This window comes from Astyanax mexicanus, chromosome 7, assembly GCF_023375975.1.
Source record: "Astyanax mexicanus isolate ESR-SI-001 chromosome 7, AstMex3_surface, whole genome shotgun sequence".
NCBI classification, from domain to species: domain Eukaryota; kingdom Metazoa; phylum Chordata; class Actinopteri; order Characiformes; family Acestrorhamphidae; genus Astyanax; species Astyanax mexicanus.
The window spans coordinates 51,185,984-51,206,935 of record NC_064414.1 but is presented as its reverse complement, the minus strand read 5'-3'; the positions used below and the strand labels follow the sequence as shown (position 1 = coordinate 51,206,935).

At 35.7% G+C, this 20,952-nt stretch overlaps 1 protein-coding gene across 3 annotated transcripts in view; it reads right to left on the bottom strand.

The window, feature by feature from the left end:
• Positions 1 to 232: 232 nt before the first annotated feature.
• Positions 233 to 20,952, bottom strand: part of sparcl1 (SPARC-like 1) — a 35,452-nt gene continuing 14,732 nt past the window's right edge. Inside the window, exons 5-11 of one of the 3 annotated variants that reach the window (XM_022684930.2) lie at positions 19,187 to 19,301; positions 16,473 to 16,594; positions 13,683 to 13,803; positions 9,804 to 9,940; positions 8,487 to 8,635; positions 4,991 to 5,139; positions 233 to 1,997 (exon numbers count right to left, since the gene is read on the bottom strand). In XM_022684930.2, coding sequence (XP_022540651.2) covers positions 1,969 to 1,997; positions 4,991 to 5,139; positions 8,487 to 8,635; positions 9,804 to 9,940; positions 13,683 to 13,803; positions 16,473 to 16,594; positions 19,187 to 19,301 — 822 coding nt within the window. In that variant the 3' untranslated portion in view covers positions 233 to 1,968. Of the gene's footprint in view, positions 1,998 to 4,990; positions 5,140 to 7,792; positions 7,895 to 8,486; positions 8,636 to 9,803; positions 9,941 to 13,682; positions 13,804 to 16,472; positions 16,595 to 19,186; positions 19,302 to 20,952 lie in introns of those variants that run through there. The other 2 variants (XM_049481392.1, XM_049481391.1) reach the window with 2 other exon arrangements.

The window sequence follows — 20,952 nt, the reverse complement described above, 5'->3', positions numbered from 1 at the left end:
AATATAAAAATAACTAATTGTACAAATCAAACTATTAATATTAACTAATATTATTAGCTCTTTTTAATTGCACTGTCTCAGAGGTTGTCATAATGTTTGAATGTAAAACAAGAATTATATACTTCAAAGATATGATCTGATTAATTTTTTAAATAATATTAAAATGCAGATTTTGACACACAATTGAAAAAAGTTGTAATGTGTGAATCAGAAAAAAGAAAAGCAATATAACTGATTTTATAGGGAATTTTATTAAAGGTGTTAATAATGTAATAGATTTATTTTCAAAAAGTGATCAATATGTTCATGTTTATTTTACAGGGTCATCTACTGAGAGAAAACACTTATATTACACACATATTAACATCTATACTATACTATCCTACCTACACCCTAATCAGGCGGGTTCTATAGAGTACTGGAAAGGGTTAATTTAGAGTGATTCATAATCATGATGCTTCAATGGGTGATTTTTGGTTCTATACAAAGAACCATGTACAAAACCATCTAAAAAAACACACAGAAACATTACTTTTTGCCTTTAAAAGGTTATTTAAATTGGTATATTTCTACTGTATATAGGATATAGGAACTGGAGAACCCATAAAGAACCCACTTTATTAAAAGAGTAATACTTTTCTGAAGGCCGTCTTTTATTATTTCAGTACCAAATACGTTTTTTTAATGTTTTGAAATCCAAAATCATTAAACATATTTTGATCCAAAATCTTAGTTGCGGATTTTATTTTCCAGCAGGATTTGGCACACTGCCCACACTGCCAAAAGTACCAATTGGTCTTATATAATATTCTAATTTTTTGAGACACTGATTTTTGGGTTTTCATCTATATGATATGTGAGTTTCACATTTTGAACTAAGTAACACTTTTCTGAAGGCCATCTTCTTTTATTTTAGCACTAAATAAATCCAAAATCCAAAATCATTAAACATCATTTGATCCAAAATCTTAATTGTAGATTTCATTTTCCAGCAGGATTTGGCACACTGCCCACAACGCCAAAAGTACAAATTGGTCTTATATAATATTCAAATTTTCTGAGACACTGATTTTTGTTTTTTTTCATCTATATGATATGTGAGTTTCACATTGTGAACTGACTAACACTTTTCTGAAGGCCATCTTCTTTTATTTTAGCACCAAATACGTTTTTTTAACATTTTTAATCAAATTGCGGATTTCATTTTCCAGCAGGACTTGGCACACTGCCCACGCTGCCAAAAGTACCAATTGGTCTTATATAATATTCTAATTTATACAGAATTTATAAGACACACTGTCCAAACTGCTTATCTTACTTGCGGATTTCATTTTCCAGCAGGACTTGGCACACTGCCCACACTGCCAAAAGTACCAATTCTCTTATATAATCTTATATAATATTCAAATTTTCTGAGACACTGATTTTTGTTTTTTTTTTTATCTATATGATATATGAGTTTCACATTTTAAACTAAGTAACACCTTTTTAAAGGCCATCTTCTTTTATTTTAGCACTAAAAAAAATCCAAAATCCAAAATCATTAAACATAATTTGACAGTTCCATCAACTACTATGCACTATGTGTAAACTTATCCCCTGCTGGAATGCATTAAAACACACAACTTTTCAGTTACTAATGGTTAAAAACGACAATAAAAAAGAATGATCTGTGTATTAACTACTGATCACTGTTCCTCCTCCATCTAAACACATAAACATCATCATTCTCACGTTCTCTTTCTTCCTTTCCCACGCAGCCGTAGACGAATCATGCGTATCCTTGGTTTAAAGATGCAGACGTAACTGGAGAAGCAGACGCTACACTCATTATTCTCTCAGAACAGTTTAACCTACAGGCTCATTTGTTTGTGGGAACAGAGGAGACGCCTCCTGCTGCCGGAGCTCCTCTGAAGGTCAGTCTGCTGGAGGTGAAGGTCTGAAGCTGAGGTCCAGCACTTCATCATCTTAGAACAGCAGCTTGGTGTCCATGTCCTCTGTGGAAATAGAGGAGAAAATAATATTAACAATATAGACATAAATATAGACCTTCACTCTGATATAAGCCTTATTCGGTATGAGATATTTAATGATTTATATAATCGAAAAGGCCTGTTTTGCGCCAATGAAAATCCAAAAATCCAAAAAAGTAGATTAAAGTATATTAAGCATTATTATTCTATAGTGCACTAAAGTGTTCTTGTAGCCACTTTATTATTAATCAGTATATTTAAAGAGCGCTAAAATGGAACAAATTTTTGTACTTACTAGGGGTGGGCGATATGGCTCTAAAATAATATCACAATATTTCATGGTATTTTCGCAATGATTATATTTTTGGTGATATGACAAAACATTAAATAAAATAAAAAAATAAAAAAAACAGAATACACTACTGCGATAAAATACAAATTAGATTTCATTATTGCATACGATATAATATGACACACCCCTAACTGATATATAAAAAAAAATAAAGAATTTTATCAGAAGTCAGTGGTCCAGAATGTCATGATACTAATAATGCACTACATATATCTCCATATATCCAGGATTAAAGTAAAATAAATTATACTGGAGAGATATAATCTATAATGGGAAATAAGAACAGTGTGAATTTTTCTTTCTTCTTTTGCTAAACAGTCGTACCCTAATGTAATAATTAGGGGTGGGTATTAATATCACGATATTTCAGGGAACAATATCGTTCACGATATTTAAAAATGTTGGCGATATTATCACGTACCATATGATGTGGCACACCCCTAGTACTTACTATACTGTATTTTTAAAGTTGTACTTAAATTGTACGAAAATTTACCTTTTTTATTAAACTTAAGTAACATTTAAACATACTGCTTCATGTATGTAACCCCATATTTTAAATATGCTTACAGTAAAATGCATATATAATACATTTAATGAGTATTACAACTGACTCACTATATTTTATACACCAGTTATATTAGGAATGCACTAAGAACTGATGTTAAATATATATTACATAGATATATTTACATTAGAGTACAAATATGCTTCTTGTTCCTGTTTTTTGTAAGTAGCACACTTCTAGTATATTTCATTGGGTATAAAATTATATTTTATATACTGTCCTACAATTTTTAGCGTGTTGCAAATTTACTTACATTTTTATTTAACATTTACATGTTATTTAACACTGTACCCTATAATTTACTTATATTTATATTTTCCTAATTATAATTACAACACATTGAAATATAGTTTAACTGTTATATTAATGTAATACCTAAATATAGTTTTAAAACATTTTACCAATGTAGTAATTTAATTTATTTTCTAAAAAGATACAGGATACATTGTACTGTAAGTGAAAAACAGTAACAGCTGTTTTTAACACACTTTGCTAAAAATGTACAAAAATATTTTAGAAGTAAATTGAATTACATTAAACTAAAAGTTGTAGTATATTGTATTTTTTAAAAAAGTATGATCAAAGTTTACTTTCAAGCATTTCATGAAAGCATAATATTAATGTACTTTAAACATATTTTAAGTAAGTACATAAATCGGTTATATAGTATATTTACAGCATATTTAGACATTTCTCAATATGTTTTAAGTACAATTAAGTATATTTTGTTTTCACCAGGGCAATAGGTACTTTTGGCAGTGTGGGCGGTGTGCCAAGTCCTGCTGGAAAATGAAATCCCTCTGCATCTTCATTAAAGCTGACATGTCTCTAAACCATCACTGATCATCAGTAAATTTTACATTTCATTTAAAGTAAATCAAGGGAGCAGAGTCTGGAGGAAGAGTGGAGAGACACACAGTCCAAACTGCTTGAGGTCTAGAGTGAAGTTTCCACCAATCAGTGATGGTTTGGAGAGACATGTCATCTGCTGGTGTTGATCCACTGTGTTTTATCAAGTTAGTGCACAGTTTTCCCAGAACACCTTTCTTGCAGATTTCATTTTCCAGCAGGACTTGACACACTGCCCACACTGCCAAAAGAGCCATTTATCTTATAAAATAATCTTATATAATATTCTAATTGTCTGAGACACTGATGTTTGGATTTTCATCTATATGATATTTGAGCTTCACATTTTAAACTGAAATAATGAAATAAAGTAACTTTTCAATGATATCCATTCATTTTTTTAGATGCACCTGTACAAATCACACTTTCAAACAAATTCAGAAAAGAGAAACAGATCCAGAAGATGCATGTAAAATGCAGTAAAATGTAGACTGATATTGTAGTCATATTATGAATATATTATTATTATTATTATTATTATTATTATTATTATTATTATTATTATTATTATTATTATTATATTTTTGATATTTGATGAGTTCCTTTGATTTTACCAAATTGAAAACCTCTGAAATATAATCAAGAGGAAGCTGGGTGATCACAAGCCATCAAACCAAACTGAACTGCTTGAATTTTTGCACCAGGAGTGTAAAGCATAAAGTTATCCAAAAGCAGTGTGTAAGACTGATGGAGGAGAACATGATGCCAAGATGCATGAAAACTGTGATTAAAAAAAAAAACAGGGTTATTCCACCAAATATTGATTTCTGAACTTACTTTTGAAAACTTTATGAATACAAATTAGTTTTCTTTGCATTATTTGAGGTCTGAAAGCTCTGCATCTTTTTTGTTATTTCAGCCATTTCTCAATTTCTGCAAATAAATGCTCTAAATGACAATATTTTTATTTGGAATTTGGGAGAAATGTTGTCTGTAGTTTATAGAATAAAACAACAATGTTCATTTTACTCAAACATAATCCTATAAATAGCAAAATCAGAGAAACTGAAGTGCTCTCTTATTTTTTTCCAGAGCTGAATATATATATATAACAATATGACTACCTGTGCTGTGCTACACTGGATTTACTGTAATAATGAACAAGCTAAACTGAAGCAGAAGTCAAAGGAAGCGTCTGCTGTTACAGTGTCTGTAAAGCAGGGCGCTCAGGCCTGCGGCGACTCTCACCGTCCTTGATGCCGAAACACTGGCACCACTCCCTGAAGGAGACCAGCTTGTCCTTGTCAGCATCACATTCCTGGAAGAAGACTGAAGTGCAATGCTCCATGGGAACCAGAGGAACCCGCAGAGGAGACAACTCAGAGTGAGTCAGAAACCTGGAACAAAGGAAACACCAGAGACGATCTGCTCGGCTCCATCAATCAAAACAACACTCAGCAGTGCTGTGTTACAATAGGTGTGTTTTATAACAATGCTATTATTTGCTATTAACCCTTAGAACCCTACAGACGGATTTTACATCCAAAATCGCTCCTTGTGTTCTCAGCTTAATTACTCAGGAATCCCTTCACACATAAACATACAGTCATATGAAAAATTTTGGGCACCCCTATTAATCTTAATCATTTTTAGTTCTAAATATTTGGGTGTTTGCAACAGACATTTCAGTTTGATATATCTAATAACTGATGGACACAGTAATATTTCAGGATTGAAATGAGGTTTATTGTACAGAAAATGTGCAATATGCATTAAACCAAAATTTGACCGGTGCAAAAGTATGGGCACCCTTATCATTTTATTGATTTGAATACTCCTAACTACTTTTTACTGACTTACTGAAGCACAAAATTGGTTTGGTAACCTCATTGAGCTTTGAACTTCATAGCCAGGTGTATCCAATCATGAGAGAAGGTATTTAAGGTGGCCAATTGCAAGTTGTTCTCCTATTTGAATCTCCTCTGAAGAGTGGCATCATGGGCTCATCAAAACAACTCTCAAATGATCTAAAAACAAAGATTGTTCAACATAGTTGTTCAGGGGAAGGATACAAAAAGTTGTCTCAGAGATTTAACCTGTCAGTTTCCACTGTGAGGAACATAGTAAGGAAATGGAAGACCACAGGGACAGTTCTTGTTAATCCCAGAAGTGGCAGGCCAAGGAAAATATCAGAAAGGCAGAGAAGAAGAATGGTGAGAACTGTCAAGGACAATCCACAGACCACCTCCAAAGAGCTGCATCATCATCTTGCTGCAGATGGTGTCACTGTGCATCGATCAACAATACAGCGCACTTTACACAAGGAGAAGCTGTATGGGAGAGTGATGCGAAAGAAGCCATTTCTGCAAGCACGCCACAAACAGAGTCGCCTGAGGTATGCTTTTGCTTTTGCATACCTCAGGCAACTCTGTTATTAGATATACCAAACTGAAATGGCTGTTGCAAACACCCAAATATTTAGAACTAAAAATGATTAAGAATAATAGGGGTGCCCAGATTCTATCATATGACTGCAATGCATATATGGTTAGAAAGGGAGGAATTTAATCTTTCTAAAAACAGCGGTCACATCCCAGTGCAGTAAAGCTAAATCTACAAGAAATCCTTTGAGAAAAACTACTAAAAAAAGAGTGAGATCTCCTTCAAAGTTTCTTGTTTTATTCTTCCATTATAACTCTATATATTTGCTTAAAACCCATAATCTTCTGTATTTAATCTATTCACTCTTGGGTCTCTGAGTAAATTACATGATGTCATCATCACCCCTGACTCCTCAAAGTGTTGAAAAAAAGGACTTTTCCCATAACAAAAAAAAAAAAAAGGTGCAATTTGCCTTCCTCAACCAATATTATTTATTTTTAGTGCTTCAAACATATTTATATGATGTTTCAAACCAAATAATATCAGTAAATAAAGACTCAAAAGTGTCCACAGAAAAAGTGTGGACTCAAACTAAAGCTAGGTATGGTGTGCGCACTACTTTATATAGTTTTTATTTTACCTGCACATCTTTACTCATCATTTCTCATCATTTCTCATCATCTCATCAACTCTCTATTATAATATTTTGTCATTATAAGCAGCTGAAAATAAATAACTAGTTTGGTAAATCAGTTTTGTTATTAGTTGGAATATTGGCCATATTTTTCCGGATTAAAATACTGAAAGGCATAGGCTGCTCTGAGTGTCAGGTTTTTAGTATCTACATGTAACCTAGAGGTGTGATTATTAATTATCAAGAACAATAACTCCGCCTGATGATGTTTCTCCATGTATTTTGTCAAAGTAATAATTGATAAACCATGCAATGAACTATCATCAATATTCTTATGCTTTTAACCCATAAACACTCTAGTCTAAGCATTTTTGAAAAGATATCTTAGGTGTGAATATATTTAAATCTATACATTCAAAAATAAGTAAAAAAGAACATCTGTCATCTGTAATCCCTCCTGTTTCATTTGTAACTCCGCCCCCTCGTTACTTTCACAGGTGTCCCTTGTCTGTGTGTGTATCTGTCTGTCTTTGTTTGTTTATTTTACTTCTTTGTTTGATAATTAGTCTTTGTTTCATAGTCGTTGTTTTTTTAGCCGAAAGAGGAAGAAAACATAAGACAGACACAGGCTAAGGTGTGGCTTTTATAGGGCAGTGGTTGAGGCACTTTTGCACCATCTTGTGGTAAAACACTCAGGGCCCTATCCTACACCCTGCACAAGGCTTGCCCCAATGCTCTTTGCTATCTTACACCCCATCAACTGTCCATTTTCACACCTTGCGCTCAAACTATTAAAATAGCATCAGAGATTCGGTATAAGTCTACACTGATGGGTGTGGTGGTCTGGACGTGAGGTGTGTTCAGGTAAATTTCTGACGTGTTTCTATATATTTTTGTGGTGCTCCACTGACTGATTAAAACCCTGACAACAGTCAATCATCAGAGTCCATTCCTATAAGTGCCCCCAGCACGAAAACACACACTGCAGAGCACAAACCCCACTTTTAAACTAAACAGTAAACAGAATAAAGAATAAAATAACATTACTGTTCCCTTAAATGAGCTGCTGGTGTTTCTTCACAATGTGAACACGCAGGTCAGTCTCTGTCTCTGCTGTGACGCACAAAAGCGCTGCCCTGTTAAGATACGAACGCGCCAAAGTCAGAGCTCACCTGGTTCTTAAAGGGAATGGCAACTGGCACACTGATTGGTTTATTATTTTACGTTACGCCCAAAATTAACAACACCCATGATTAATCAAGAGAATTAGTACATGCCTTTTGTGTGTTTTGGCCGGTGCACTTTTGATCACTAATTTAGGGTCCTCAGTGTTTAGTCAGACCATACATGTAATATACAGAGTGAATATACAGCACACAGTTGCTCACTTGCTGTAATGCGATGAATCACAGGTGAATAGAAAGGTTTTTTTTTTTTTTTCCAGAAAGTAATTTGCTAATTTGACAATGTACTCCACTGTTTAATTACACACTGCTTCACTACCTCAGTGTTTTAGTGTTTTCTCAACTGTAACACCCTTTAGATCATTAACAAGACAGCAGAAAACTGAACTATGCAATAGTGTGCTCTTATCCTGCTGTGGCTGTATATAATTTATATAATTAATAAGGCAGTTTAATATTAATGAACAGCATCTACAACTTAAATATGTCCTGAAATCTCAGTTAAATATATAAATTACTGTAAAAAAATAAAAACACTATGGACCTGTCTGACGGATGCTGATCCATTTGGGCGAACTGCCAGTGGACCGGGTAGATGTACATGTGGTAGTTTTTCTCGAAGTCCTGAGCCAGCAGCTCGATGGAGTGATGACCTGCATGGAGACGCCGCTCACTCTCATACAGCTTCTGAACCTGAATCGTTCACAATACAAAAACAACACAATTAAAAATATATATACATAATATATATATCGTCGCTGTGCAATAAAAAAAAACAACTAAAAAAAACAACTAACTCTATTTTTGTTGATTTTTAGTTTAGTTTCAAAATGACCTGAAATAAACTCTTTTTACAGGTTTTTTCTCTTTCCTGTAAAGTACAGCAAGTTTTGGAGATACTTGTTTTTCATTGGACAGCGACGATATACACCATATATATGCAATATTCGGTGCACTTACAATCCTTTAATTTTCCCAAAATCAACAGTGTAACTTATAATCTGGTGCACTTTATATATTAATTTTACCAGTCAGGTATTAAGGAGCAGTAAAGCCACTCTGCTGAAGTGAAACTGAATACAGGAGTTTCAGTTTTATAGCTATCAGTATTAGCATTACCCGATAACCACGCTAAGCGCTAGCTCTTTGGCTGTTCAGAATGTAAGTATAATCAGCCTGTAACCTGCTGCTAACCTCAGCTAGCACTACTGGAGCAGCATTAGCATTACCCGCTAACAGCACTAATTGGAAATCTGGAAATCTAAGCTTACTGTAAATAAATGGAAACGCTTTACTCACCAAAATAAACAGCTTTCAGGAGAGAAATCAATGTCTTGATTAACATTTAGCGCACGTTTGACTGAAAATGTTTTTTTTAAGAATTACAGCTTTGTTTACTTAACTTAGCTTAGATTTACAGACCTGCTGAATTTAGAAGGACTCTTACTAGAGTCGTATAAAATGTGCCTTATAATCTCGTGCACCTTATATTGTATAAATACGATAATTTATTTCATTTATTTATTGTGTGTATAACTTGGAGCAGGAACCATAGCCAGCTGACTAGATGGTTCCTAATGTTAATGCTATTTACCAAATTCAAACCGTATATCCTCACTCTTATAGAAAACCCTTGTATCTCCAAAATGCCAGAAGAAGAAAAAAACTTCCTAATTTTCTAAGAAAGTTAATGTAAATGTAAATGATTCACACTATACATTTCAACTCTGATCATACAGGACACTTTGTAGTTCTATAATTACAGACTGTAGTCCTGTATCGGTTTCAGTGCCGAGACTGATTCACTCTGTGAGGTGTATACTGGAGATTATTCACTGTTGATGGTGATGTAGATACACACCCTGAGTCTCTGCTTGGCCGTGAGGAAGCCTGGAGTAACGGAGTCGTGCTCGTAGAGCTGCAGCAGAACGTTCTTCAGCCAGTCTCTCATACGGAGCGGAAACTGCAGCAGCTCTGAGCTCAAACATGGTGGAATAACTGACATACAAACACAAAAACACACAAATAAACCATTAAAACCAATAAATCTGCAATGAATTTACAGATTAATTGCATTGTGATGAACTCTGAAGCTACATGAAGTTTGGAGGTGTGTAGTGATGATGAACTCTGAAGCTACATAAAGTTTGGAGGTGTGTAGTGATGAACTCTAAAACTACATGAAGTTTGGATGGAGGTGTGTAGTGATGAACTCTGAAGCTACATGAAGTTTGGAGGTGTGTAGTGATGAACTCTGAAGCTACAGGACGTTTGGAAGGAGGTGTGTAGTGATGATGAACTCTGAAGCTACATAAAGTTTGGAGGTGTGTAGTGATGATGAACTCTGAAGCTACATAAAGTTTGGAGGTGTGTAGTGATGAACTCTGAAGCTACATGAAGTTTGGATGGAGGTGTGTAGTGATGAACTCTGAAGCTACATGAAGTTTGGATGGAGGTGTGTAGTGATGATGAACTCTGAAGCTACATGAAGTTTGGAGGTGTGTATTGATGAACTCTGAAGCTACATGACGTTTGGAAGGAGGTGTGTAGTGATGATGAACTCTGAAGCTACATGAAGTTTGGATGGAGGTGTGTAGTGATGAACTCTGAAGCTACATGAAGTTTGGATGGAGGTGTGTAGTGATGATGAACTCTGAAGCTACATGAAGTTTGGAGGTGTGTAGTGATGAACTCTGAAGCTACATAAATTTTGGAGGTGTGTAGTGATGAACTCTGAAGCTACATGAAGTTTGGATGGAGGTGTGTAGTGATGATGAACTCTGAAGCTACATGAAGTTTGGAGGTGTGTAGTGATGAACTCTGAAGCTACATGAAGTTTGGATGGAGGTGTGTAGTGATGAACTCTAAAGCTACATGAAGTTTGGAGGTGTGTAGTGATGAACTCTGAAGCTACATGAAGTTTGGATGGAGGTGTGTAGTGATGATGAACTCTGAAGCTACAGGACGTTTGGATGGAGGTGTGTAGTGATGAACTCTGAAGCTACATGAAGTTTGGATGGAGGTGTGTAGTGATGATGAACTCTGAAGCTACATAAAGTTTGGAGGTGTGTAGTGATGATGAACTCTGAAGCTACATAAAGTTTGGAGGTGTGTAGTGATGAACTCTAAAGCTACATACATTTTGGAGGTGTGTAGTGATGAACTCTGAAGCTACAGGACGTTTGGAAGGAGGCGTGTAGTGATGATGAACTCTGAAGCTACATGAAGTTTGGATGGAGGTGTGTAGTGATGAACTCTGAAGCTACATGAAGTTTGGATGGAGGTGTGTAGTGATGATGAACTCTGAAGCTACATGAAGTTTGGGGGTGTGTAGTGATGAACTCTGAAGCTACATAAATTTTGGAGGTGTGTAGTGATGAACTCTGAAGCTACAGGACGTTTGGAAGGAGGTGTGTAGTGATGATGAACTCTGAAGCTACATAAAGTTTGGAGGTGTGTAGTGATGATGAACTCTGAAGCTACATAAAGTTTGGAGGTGTGTAGTGATGATGAACTCTGAAGCTACATGAAGTTTGGATGGAGGTGTGTAGTGATGAACTCTGAAGCTACATGAAGTTTGGATGGAGGTGTGTAGTGATGAACTCTGAAGCTACAGGACGTTTGGATGGAGGTGTGTAGTGATGAACTCTGAAGCTACATGAAGTTTGGATGGAGGTGTGTAGTGATGATGAACTCTGAAGCTACATGAAGTTTGGAGGTGTGTAGTGATGAACTCTGAAGCTACATAAAGTTTGGAGGTGTGTAGTGATGAACTCTGGGGCTACATGAAGTTTGGAGGTGTGTAGTGATGAACTCTGGGGTTACATGAAGTTTGGAGGTGTGTAGTGATGAACTCTGAAGCTACAGGACGTTTGGAAGGAGGTGTGTAATGATGATGAACTCTGAAGCTACATAAAGTTTGGAGGTGTGTAGTGATGATGAACTCTGAAGCTACATAAAGTTTGGAGGTGTGTAGTGATGAACTCTGAAGCTACATGAAGTTTGGATGGAGGTGTGTAGTGATGAACTCTGAAGCTACATGAAGTTTGGGTGGAGGTGTGTAGTGATGAACTCTGAAGCTACAGGACGTTTGGAAGGAGGTGTGTAGTGATGAACTCTGAAGCTACAGGACGTTTGGAAGGAGGTGTGTAGTGATGATGAACTCTGAAGCTACATAAAGTTTGGAGGTGTGTAGTGATGAACTCTGAAGCTACAGGACGTTTGGAAGGAGGTGTGTAGTGATGATGAACTCTGAAGCTACATAAAGTTTGGAGGTGTGTAGTGATGATGAACTCTGAAGCTACATAAAGTTTGGAGGTGTGTAGTGATGAACTCTGAAGCTACATGAAGTTTGGATGGAGGTGTGTAGTGATGAACTCTGAAGCTACATGAAGTTTGGATGGAGGTGTGTAGTGATGATGAACTCTGAAGCTACATAAAGTTTGGAGGTGTGTAGTGATGAACTCTGAAGCTACATGAAGTTTGGATGGAGGTGTGTAGTGATGATGAACTCTGAAGCTACATGAAGTTTGGAGGTGTGTAGTGATGAACTCTGGGGCTACATGAAGTTTGGAGGTGTGTAGTGATGAACTCTGGGGCTACATGAAGTTTGGAGGTGTGTAGTGATGAACTCTAAAGCTACATGAAGTTTGGAGGTGTGTAGTGATGAACTAATCTGAAGCTACATGAAGTTTGGAGGTGTGTAGTGATGAACTCTGAAGCTACATGAAGTTTGGAGGTGTGTAGTGATTAACTCTGAAGCTACATGTAGTTTGGAGGTGTGTAGTGATGAACTCTGAAGCTACATGAAGTTTGGAGGTGTGTAGTGAGTGATGAACTCTGAAGCTACATGTAGTTTGGAGGTGTGTAGTGATGAACTCTAAAGCTACATGAAGTTTGGAGGTGTGTAGTGATGAACTAATCTGAAGCTACATGAAGTTTGGAGGTGTGTAGTGATGAACTCTGAAGCTACATGAAGTTTGGAGGTGTGTAGTGATTAACTCTGAAGCTACATGTAGTTTGGAGGTGTGTAGTGATGAACTCTGAAGCTACATGAAGTTTGGAGGTGTGTAGTGAGTGATGAACTCTGAAGCTACATGTAGTTTGGAGGTGTGTAGTGATGAACTCTGAAGCTGCATGAAGTTTGGAGGTGTGTAGTGATGAACTCTGAAGCTACATGAAGTTTGGAGGTGTGTAGTGATGAACTCTGAAGCTACATGAAGTTTGGAGGTGTGTAGTGATGAACTCTAAAGCTACATGAAGTTTGGAGGTGTGTAGTGATGAACTAATCTGAAGCTACATAAAGTTTGGAGGTGTGTAGTGATGAACTAATCTGAAGCTACATAAAGTTTGGAGGTGTGTAGTGATGAACTCTGAAGCTACATGAAGTTTGGAGGTGTGTAGTGATGAACTCTGAAGCTACATGTAGTTTGGAGGTGTGTAGTGATGAACTCTGAAGCTACATGAAGTTTGGAGGTGTGTAGTGAGTGATGAACTCTGAAGCTACATGAAGTTTGGAGGTGTGTAGTGAGTGATGAACTCTGAAGCTACATGTAGTTTGGAGGTGTGTAGTGATGAACTCTGAAGCTACATGAAGTTTGGAGGTGTGTAGTGATGAACTCTGTAGTGATTTGGATGTGTGAGTGAATACTTTTGACAGTATAGTGTATTTTTTCGTGCTTTTCAACAAGCTGGTAGATTTTTAGAGTAGAAAGGAAACTGTGCCACAGGTTTAACCTACATTTACAGGAGCCGGTATAGTCCAGGTGCAGCCTGTGGCCTTTCTTTGTGCCTTCAAGGCCGCACTTGGTGGCAAACAACTGGCAGGATGTATCATATGTCTGGTTGTCGGTTCCACAAACCTACAAACACAATGAAGGGCAAAAAGTAATTTAACCACTTAAAATTGTAAAAAAGCCATTTTTAAAATTGTTTAAAAGTAGATTAACAGCTCACATTTTTTTTTACTTTTTACATTTATCATAACATATTAAACTAAGCTTTGCAATTTCAACTAGAATTTATGAGCTGCCAATAATATGAATTAAGAATGAGTTAAATGAGTTACAAGTCTGTCTGTGCAAAAACATTTATTTATGTCAATTATTACTTTTAAGTTTTACTTAAAAGTTATTTGACAGATCTTAAAAAAAAGAACTTATATAATACTATATAAAAATAATAATTGAGTTTGGTTATTTGCCATTCCCGTCTGGACAAAAAATGGTCCATGTGATCCAAAAAAAAAAAAACATACACACTGCAAAAAACTAAATCTTAGCAAGTGAAATTTTCTAATTTTAAGGCAATAAATCTTATTTTCTTCTCTGATAAGACTTTATGTCTTACTAAGCATTGTGTAAGTTTGCTTATTTTAGGGATAATTATCTTATCATAAGCACAATCAAGCAGCAATCAAGATATTCTGATTCTTGTGTCCAAAAGCAGTGACTTTTTTGCTTGATTTAGGTGTTACTTCACTCATTTGCTCACCATTGCTTTTTGAAAGAAATCTTACTAAGAAAATTTTGCTTACCCCATTGGCAGTTTTTTTTTTGCTTAATATACATATATTTGTCTTAATTTACATATATATTGTCTAGTTTTTGCCAATGGATTTTACACACAAAAAAAGTGTTATATTGTATTTACTCATTTTTCTCACATTGATGTTTCTCTTCAAGTTACTGCTGTGAAGCAGCTGTGCTGGTTCAATAATACCAATAACTTTTCACTCACTTCAGAAATTGTGTTTTTTTATTTTAATTATAATTAATAAATAATATTTAACAAATGTTTTGCATAGTTTTGAGTCAGTAAGTCTTCTATAACCCAGGGACCTTTTAACTATTAAGAGGTTATCTGTATTATAAATTTTTTTTTTTTTTTTTTATAATAGTTTCAATTTGGTTCTGCTAATTTGAAACAATATGTATTATGTAGTCAAATCAACTTGCAGACAACTCAGACAAAGTTGTGAGCTGTAGTAAATCATAAATCCAACTAAATTTAACTTAAAGCTGTTAATTTTTCATTACAGATTTTCTCAATTGGTTTGGTACATTTTTCAGATCAGAATTGAAATTCTCAAAACAGTTCATTCAATCTCCACATCTCTGTGTCACTTGTGCACATCACAATTGCATTTCTCATTGTTTTTGACCTTTTGCAAATGTGTTTGTCATTCATGCTAATGGTCTCGTACAATTTTCAGCTGTTTTTTGCATTATCCATTGCTTATGTCGTGCTCCTCAAAATGTGTTGTACTGAATATCTATGCAATTGTCTTCCCTCCAAAACATTTAGGCTTTAGGTCATTGCCTCGGTCATTACATGTAAAAGTGCTGAACATGTTATCATAATCTCTCAGGCATTTCTATAAAACTTTGTTGGTAAAGTTGGTAAAATCCTGGTCTTACAATGGCTGAAGATGAGTGCTGCCAAATCTTGAAAGAATAACTGTGTTTTCGATCGTTCAAAAGTATTTCAAGGGATGATATTCAGTGTAACGTGAATTAAAACATGTAGTCCAACAGAGAGGAGAGTCAGAATGCATAAAAAAAGAAAGCACTATAATTCCTTAAGTTGTTTTCTCAGGTTGTTTTGAATGTTTACAGTAAGTTTATAATTTTGTAGTTTTGTAGTTCTTTGTGTTATGTAAAGAGTGTTGCCAAACAGCTGTCTTTCTTTCCTGAATTCCTCTTTTTTTTTGTCAACAAATTGCAGTGCAAACAATACAGTAAAAGAATATTACTTGAAAAATGTTTGATTACAGTCCAATTTCTTGCTGTGAGTCTCCCACATACAGTCATGATTAACTATGTTTTGTGTAAGTTTTTTGTGTATTTTTGTGTGTAACACAAACAATTTGAATTGATTTGATGAAAAGTTTGTTTCCTTCAGAATATACTTAAACTGTACACTGTTAATAACATTGTTCAGAGGCAGTGACACACAGACTAGGCATTCCGATGGCACTGACAAAGTGATTGAAATAAAAATTTGCTTTTGAAGCAAAAACAAAGAATTCTGAGTGAGTTACGAGCTTTTGAAGGTATTTCAGTGAGTTTTGGAGAAATGCACTTGTTGTGATGCCAATGTAAATCATGATGTGAGAAATGAACCAAATCGACTGAGAAAAACTGTAACAAAACTAGTTGTGGAGAGTATTTTCCTTTGAATAGTTCAGAATTAGACTTCATCCAATATTAAGTAGATACTATATTCCAATTTCTTATTAAAATGAATAAAAATGAATAAACAAATGAGACTAGAAATCAGTTGTTAACTAAAACAGCAATACAGTTTAGCATGTTTCATTTTTCTGGTATGATGGCTGAACTTTGACCGAAATTATGGGTACATTCAAATTAAAGGACACTATCTGAAGAAACCACTATATAACCACCAAAAGTATCCAAATTCAGACTCCCAGGCCTCAAAACCACATCCACAGGATTATCCAGACTACAGAACATACTCCAGCCCGTGTTCCAGACATAAATCAACTCAAAGTAAACAGTTTACTCACGTGATCAAACTCTGTGAAGCCTGGAGGACACTCTGCAGGATCCTGACACACACAGGTCGGCTTCTTCTCCTCATTCAGCTTGCATGTCTTCCCTCGCTTACAGCGGAAGTTCTCACACGGGTCTGAGTATGATATATAAATGTTTGATATAAATATATATATATACATATATATATTTATATCAAACATCTATATATCATACTAATACACTAATAGATATTATATATATTATATATATATATATTATATAATAGTGTATACTAATATATATTAATACACTCATCATCATCATCAAAGAAATAGTTACAAAAATACAGTAGTTTAACGAAAATAGAAGTGCAAGATATTGCAATACTATTCAAAAGGAAGATAAAAGTTACCAGGGACAAAATGATTATGTGTATTAAGCTACATACACAGAATTAGTGTGTAATATATGTGTAATGCTGCAACATGCCCGACGTCTCAGCATGTAGAGAGTTGTAGAGAGGTTCCTAATGGAGTCCTGTGATAATCCAAATGCACTACCACATTTACTACATTTTAATGGGGACATTATATAGAATAGTTCTATAGGCTATTTATGTCATTCCTTGCACAAAATCTATTCTTGCCAGTTTCAGTCATTTTCAGAGTGAGCCGTTTAAGAGCTCTGACACTTTTATGCAAATAAGCTGTTGCTGGCCATGCTAAGCATTTACCACATGTTACTGTTAGCTTGTGCTAAATGGCAAAACATGAACAATCTAGTTCATGCTTAACTCCAATAGAAACACAAAACTTTATTACATTATTAGAAAGTTCTTACATCTCCCTCATCTGCTGACCACAGACAATAGGTACAGATCCCTCCCTCAAACGAAACACGGTGCTGGTAAAACCAGCAGCCCAAAATGCCGGATCCTAACTGATCTATTGGGTGGGGCTCTGGTGGTGGTTGAAACGTGAGAGGTGGAGCCTTGGTGGTTCTATGCAGGTTTCCTTATGGTGACATCACAAGAAGGGAGGAGCCAAACAGCTTATAGAACCATACGATTTTTGACACCAAACTCTTTCAGCTGATTCACAGCAATTATAGGGGCAGTTACAAAGCATGTGGACGTACAAAAGCATGCAATTTTTTTTTTTTGAATAATGTCTCCCCTTAATATGCAATAACTATACTTACTTCTCTGTATTATTTTATAAGGCAGTTGTGTTTCTAATAATTCTAACGATTCTTATGATTGAGTCCAGCGAAATTTAAGATACACTCATTGTTGAAACAGATACAAATACAAATACACAGCTTGTCTAGTCACTGTAGAAAGTGACTGCCAATACACTAGACTAGATAATTATAAACATATTGACACCAAACCTAATGCCAGGCATGAGCTAGAGGGGTAAAAAAAACAGCATTGAGCTGTGTTCTCTAGAATTGTACATTTGGGATGAGTTTTTGGGGGAGTTAAAGATTAATGAGTTGTGGTTGTGATCATCCATTGACCCCAATATCTATCATTTAAGGTGTTTAAAGCAAGCAAATTCTCACAGCAATGTTTCAAAATATTGTGAAATGCAGACAGCATCATAGATGATGATGATCACCCACCGCACACCATCTTTATGGTTTATAGAAGCAGTTTCAGTGGCAGGTTCCTGTCACAAAGCTGCTCTACAGACAGACTCAGGAGATCCTTTGTCCCGAGAGCCACCAGACTCCTCAACTCCTCCCAGTGGAGCCGGAGGATGATTTTTTTTTTAAACACAATCTATTTTTTATCTGTACTATAATCACACTGGACCATCCATCCATCCATCCATCTATCTATCTATCTATCTATCTATCTATCTATCTATCTATCTATCTATCTATCTATCTATCTATCTATCTATCTATCCACCCATTTACCCACCCATCTATCTATCTATCTATCTATCTATCTATCTATCTATCTATCTATCTATCTATCTATCTATCCACCCATTTTTCCACCCATCCATCCATCCATCCATCCATCCATCCATCCATCTATCTATCTATTCTATCTATCTATCTATTCTATCCATCTATCTATCTATCTATCTATCTATCTATCCACACATTTTTCCACCCATCCATTCATCCATCCACCCATCCATCCATCCATCCATCCATCAACCCACCCACCCATCCATCCATCCATCCATCCATCCATCCATCCATCCACCCACCCACCCATCTATCTATCTATCTATCTATCTATCTATCTATCTATCTATCTATCTATCTATCTATCTATCTATCCATCCATCCATCCATCCATCCATCCATCCATCCGTGACAGTTACTTCAGATAAAGCAGGGTAAACTCTTTATAATACTCTTGGTTTCAGAATAAAGATTGAGTTAATTCAGTGGATCACTCTTTCCACTGTTCCAGAGCTTCTTCACTGTAGTCCAGAATCCACGAGTCCTCTCCCCTGAGCTCTACTATAAAAAGCGAGTCTCTGCCAGCCTATAAACAGAGAGTGCGCCCACATTCTTTGGGCTCTGCCAGTTTGGACAGAACACAAACCCCAGCCAGCACTCTCTTTGACTCCTTAAGCCAGGTCACTGAGACAGGCGAGGGTTTGTTTGGCTAGGCCGTGGCCCTGGTGGAACAGTGTGTGTTAGAGAAAGCCCTGTTCAGCAGATTCCTGATGAGAGCTCGGGGCTGTGGAGACGCAGGTCTGAAACAACACACACTCACCGGCTGGAGCTTCCTGACCATCTGCCCCCAGCGCAGCCCGAACCACTGGCCTGGGTCTGGGGAACAGCTCCACTGTGGCCCGAATCTGCACCGGGTTAATACCTACCAGAGAGGACTGGAAAAAAAGAGAGCAGCAGCAGACACAGCAGGGATTTAGAGAGAGAGAACAGTGTTCTGGATAGAGATTAAACCTGGTTGAGTAAAATGAACATTGTTGTTTTATTCTATAAACTACGGACTACTTTTCTTCCAAATTCCAAATAAAAATATTGTCATTTAGAGCATTTATTTGCAGAAAATGAGAAATGGCTGAAATAACAAAAAAAGATGCAGAGCTTTCAGACCTCAAATAATGCAAAGAAAACAAGTTCATATTCATAAAGTTTTAAAAGTTCAGAAATCAATATTTGGTAGAATAACCCTGGTTTTTAATTACAGTTTTCAGGCATCTTGGCATCATGTTCTCCTCCACCAGTCTTACACACTGCTTTTGGATAACTTTATGCCTTTACTCCTGGTGCAAAAATTCAAGCAGTTCAGTTTGGTTTGATGGCTTGTGATCATCCATCTTCCTCTTGATTATATTCCAGAGGTTTTCAATTTGGTAAAATCAAGGAATCTCATTATTTATATCATTTGTATAGTACTAGTCAATAGTTTGGGCACACTTTCTCATTTGGTGTTTTGTTATTTATTTTTTTACCTACATTATAAGTGAATACTGAAGTCATTCAGACTATGAAGGAACACATAAGGAATCATATTTCTGAGGCTGGTAACTCTGTGGAACTACTATGCAAAAGAGCTAACTCTTGCTTTTCCTTTTCCTGTGGCGTTCCTGATGAGAGCCAGTTTCATCATTACATTTTTGATGGTCTTTGCGGTGACTGCACTTAAGGATACTTTTAAAGTTCTTAAAATGTTTCAAATTGAATAAAATTCATTTATTTAACTCATATTTTTTCTTTAATTAGTTGAGTAGTTGTTGCTTCTCATAATGTGGATTAGAACATTACTCAAATATCAAATATTCACTATTCACTGTATACCTGTAACTCTACCTCTTCACTACTTTACAACTGATGCTCTCAAACACATTATTAAGGGGCAAGAAAGTCAAGTAATTAACTCTTGATGAGTTCAGCACAGCTGTTAACTGAAAGCCTGAATTCCAGGTGACTCTACCTCATAAAACTGACTGAGAAAATCCAGACAAGATGTGCAAAACTCTCTATTCTAAACAAGATGCTACTTCTAAAATAGAATCTAAAATATAAATATTTTGGTTAATTTAACACTTTTGTTTGACTGGTCTTGTACCTAAACACTGTACTGATACACTGCTGATACACTGATGTGTTGTTAATGTGTTACTAACAATTTGTTAAGCGTTTATAAAACATTAGAGTTTATACAAATCTTTAATCTGTGACACTTTTTCATGCTGGCAGCTCTGGACACTCTATGGACACACCTCAATCTATGGACACATTCTCAGTCTTGCTGATGCCTATTATATTATTTTTTTATAGTTCTACCCTATTTTGCACTAGTGGTTTATTCCCTATCTACTGTTTATGTATCTACAAGCTTGCACTGCTAAATTTAAATGATTATATAACTGTGTATTTGCACTCTCTGTATGGCTGACATCAGTTATCCTCACTTTATGCACATTAACTGGTGTTCACTGTCTACTGTGTTCAACTGCACTTCCTCAATTCACCATCACACACACACTAAAAACTGTACTTTTATACCTTTAT